Consider the following 3,185-nt stretch of genomic DNA (forward strand, 5'->3'; position numbering starts at 1 on the left):
TAATTATTACAGCTGACTCTAAGTGATTTGTTAATTTGTCCCAGCAGGTGTCAGTGGTGAGTCGAAGCAAAATCCTTTTTTACAAGCGTAAAACTTTAATTTTAAAAACATGAATTGGTCAGGAAATGAAAAAATAGATCACAAGATTATGTCTTTCTCAAAGGTTCAAAATTCATTTTTTGGGGGGGGGCCTCAACAAAAGAGACGGGGTCTCGCTATGTTGCCCAGGCTGGAGTGCAGTGGCTATTCACAGGCGCGATCCCACTACTGATCAGCACGGGAGTTTTGACCTGCTCCGTTTCCGACCTGGGCCGGTTCACCCCTCCTTAGGCAACCTGGTGGCCCCCCGCTCCCGGGAGGTCACCATATTGATGCCGAACTTAGTGCGGACACCCGATCGGCATAGCGCACTGCAGCCCAGAACTCCTGGGCTCAAGCGATCCTCCTGCCTCAGCCTCCCGAGTAGCTGGGACTACAGGCGCGCGCCACCGCGCCCGGCGCTCGGGAGCAGCGCAAGTCGACACTAGAGGCTGAGTTGCGATGACGTCATCAGCCGGGCCGGCCTAGAATGCCTCCAAGACCGCTCGATTCCCTCCCTCCACACAGCGTAGCCGCACAGCGCTCGCGTCATTTGTCAGCATTGCATTCTGGGTAAACTGTCTCAAAAATTTGAAGAGCGCATGCGTTCTCAGATTCCTTCCTTTTGCCTCGTTGCATCCGAAAGAGCAAGATGGGTCACCAGCAGCTCTACTGGAGCCACCCGAGGAAGTTTGGCCAGGGCTCTCGTTCTTGGTGAGCAACCGAGTGTGGTTTTAAGGAAGGGTTGCACTGGGTTGTGACGCGGCCAGAACTCTAATGGAGAGGAGCCCGCGCGGCGTGTGGGGTTAGGCCGACCGTGGAGCTGTGACTGCCGCCATTACGGGCCTCTGACGGGTCGGGGAAGACGGGCGGTGCGGGTGGTTGCCCCAGAGTGTGGAATCCTTCCATTTCTGCTTCCTGCAGTAACGCCGTCTCTTTTCTTACAGCCGCGTCTGTTCAAACCGGCACGGTCTGATCCGGAAATACGGCCTCAACATGTGCCGCCAGTGTTTCCGTCAGTACGCCAAGGATATAGGCTTCATTAAGGTGCGCGGCCGCGGATGCCGTGCTCCCGGTCCTGTGAGCGCGGAACGTTCGGAGACTTCCTTTTTTGAGCCTTCGAACAACATCGTCCTCCTCTTTGTCTTAGTTGTTAGCAGGGATTTTGGGGGTATCGCACGGCACTGTTAAAATAGTGTTGGCCGTCAGGGTAATGGGATAGGAGGAGGGTGTAGACTTTAAAATAACTTTTTCACTAGTCTGTCAGTTTTAGGAACCAAAATTAAGTTTTGGATCTCTTTAATCGTATCCAAACATTGTCCAGCAAAAGAAACGTGTTGGCTACTGTCCTCAGTTGTGGAATAGCATCATATACTGGAATGGGCTTGGGGAATGGGGCCCAGATAGACCTTGTTAGGATTCAGATCGAAGTCTCCCTATTTAATAGCTCTCTTCGTGAGACCAGTCACATGAAGTTACGTTTCTGCCTGAGAAAAATAAATTGCAAAGTTGTTGCAAAAAGTAGTTTGCGTATAGTTTGCATACATAGAGAGCTGTCTTGAGTCCTAAAAATCAGTTTAGTGGTAGTGTTTTTTTTTTTTTTCTTCTGGCGAAAACTACCACTTTGTTGGGTCTTGGAGATAGTCACTGACGTTAATGTATGATCTCTGGTAGACACAAAGTATCTTAAGTTTAGAGTTTTTTTAGTTTTGCCCACTTAGTATATATACTAAAAGCTTGTTGCAGTATGGAGGTTCCTATATATCTCACTCAGTGGGAGGTGGTGAGTGTATCAGTGATGAGAATGGACTCAGGCTCTTGATCTAATAACTGTGTCCCCAGTTTTTCACAGGTTAAGATTAAATGGGTTAATTTACGAGTGGCTCCTATAGTAGCGTCTGTCACACATTGAGTACCAAAATACTAGCTGTGTAATTAGTTACCTACTTATAACCACCCTGAGGTTTTGGTAAAGATCATTTTATGTAGTATTTTTCTAGTGGAAAATTCTTTTGAGGGAAGAAGTGAGAATAACAGTACTAAAGTTAACAGTCTAAAAAAGAATTCTTGTCGGGACACCTGGGTGGCTCAGCGGTTGAGCCTCTGCCTTTGACTCGGGGTGATCTCGGGGTCCAGGGTGAGTCCCACATTGGGCTTCCTGGGTGGGGCCTTGTTTCTCCATCTGCCTGTGTCTCTGCCTTTCTGTTTCTCATGAGTAAATAAAATCTTTAAAATATATATATAATTGTTGTTTGTGTAACAGCTTGTTGTGGGCATTCAGTAAATATTTAAGCTATTTTGAGATTGGTAGCTAGCTTGGGTGGGTCAAATTTCCAGTTTAAACCTCATTCTTAATAATAAGAACCAGTGTTGGTGAGAATAAAATGAGTATTTAAACGTTTTGAATTAATTTATTTCCTGTCTGCTTCTTTTTCAGTTGGATTAAATGAACTTCCTTGAATGGGTCATCCAAGATCCCTACCTTAACAGCAGATGTCCAAGATACCTACTTTGATGCCAACTCATTGTACATAAAATAAAAATACGCCAATTATGAGTGTTTTAATGTGACTGGAATGGTCATTTGATTTTAGAAATCTCATTTTTAAAACGTACTTATTTTCTCACTGGGTTCATCTTCAACATAATATGGTTTAATTTCCCTCAGTTATATCAGTATTCATGCTGAACTCTGATAAAAATGCCAGTGTTTTTATATTTCAAAAACAACAAATCCTGTTGCGTCCATGGGAGCCAAATTTGGACTGCGTGTGCAATTTGGGTTGCCCCAGAATATTTTTTTGGTTACATAAGGTGACTTGTATATTTAGGATCCAGTATATAACCCGAGACAACTGTCTTAAGTAAGTAATTGATTTGCTCCATGAGCTAGGCAGTAGAAGTAAAACTATTGAAATATGTTTGTTTTTTGGGTTTTTTTTTTGTTGTTGTTGTTGTTCTACTGAAATCCCTGGGCAATACCCAGAGGTGAGGAGGTTGTAGTCCTAGTTTTTGGGGTAACTCACAGGTAGAAGCTTGTAAGCTTCTCAAATGTATGTAGAAGGGGAGGGCAGTGATTAAGGCTCAGTTTCACGGGTCTTGTGAGC

General features: G+C 44.8%; 1 protein-coding gene across 1 annotated transcript; it reads left to right on the forward strand.

Moving 5' to 3' along the window:
* The first annotated feature begins 643 nt into the window (after nucleotides 1-643).
* Nucleotides 644-2,644, forward strand: RPS29 (ribosomal protein S29). The gene is made up of 3 exons (XM_055304124.1): nucleotides 644-792; nucleotides 1,026-1,125; nucleotides 2,516-2,644. Exons 1-3 carry the CDS (start codon nucleotides 731-733, stop codon nucleotides 2,522-2,524), a joined length of 171 nt encoding a protein of 56 aa, XP_055160099.1. The 5' UTR covers nucleotides 644-730; the 3' UTR covers nucleotides 2,525-2,644.
* The last annotated feature ends 541 nt before the right edge of the window (nucleotides 2,645-3,185 follow it).

The sequence above is a fragment of the Nyctereutes procyonoides genome, unplaced genomic scaffold, assembly GCF_905146905.1.
Source record: "Nyctereutes procyonoides isolate TBG_1078 unplaced genomic scaffold, NYPRO_anot_genome, whole genome shotgun sequence".
NCBI classification, from domain to species: Eukaryota; Metazoa; Chordata; class Mammalia; order Carnivora; family Canidae; genus Nyctereutes; species Nyctereutes procyonoides.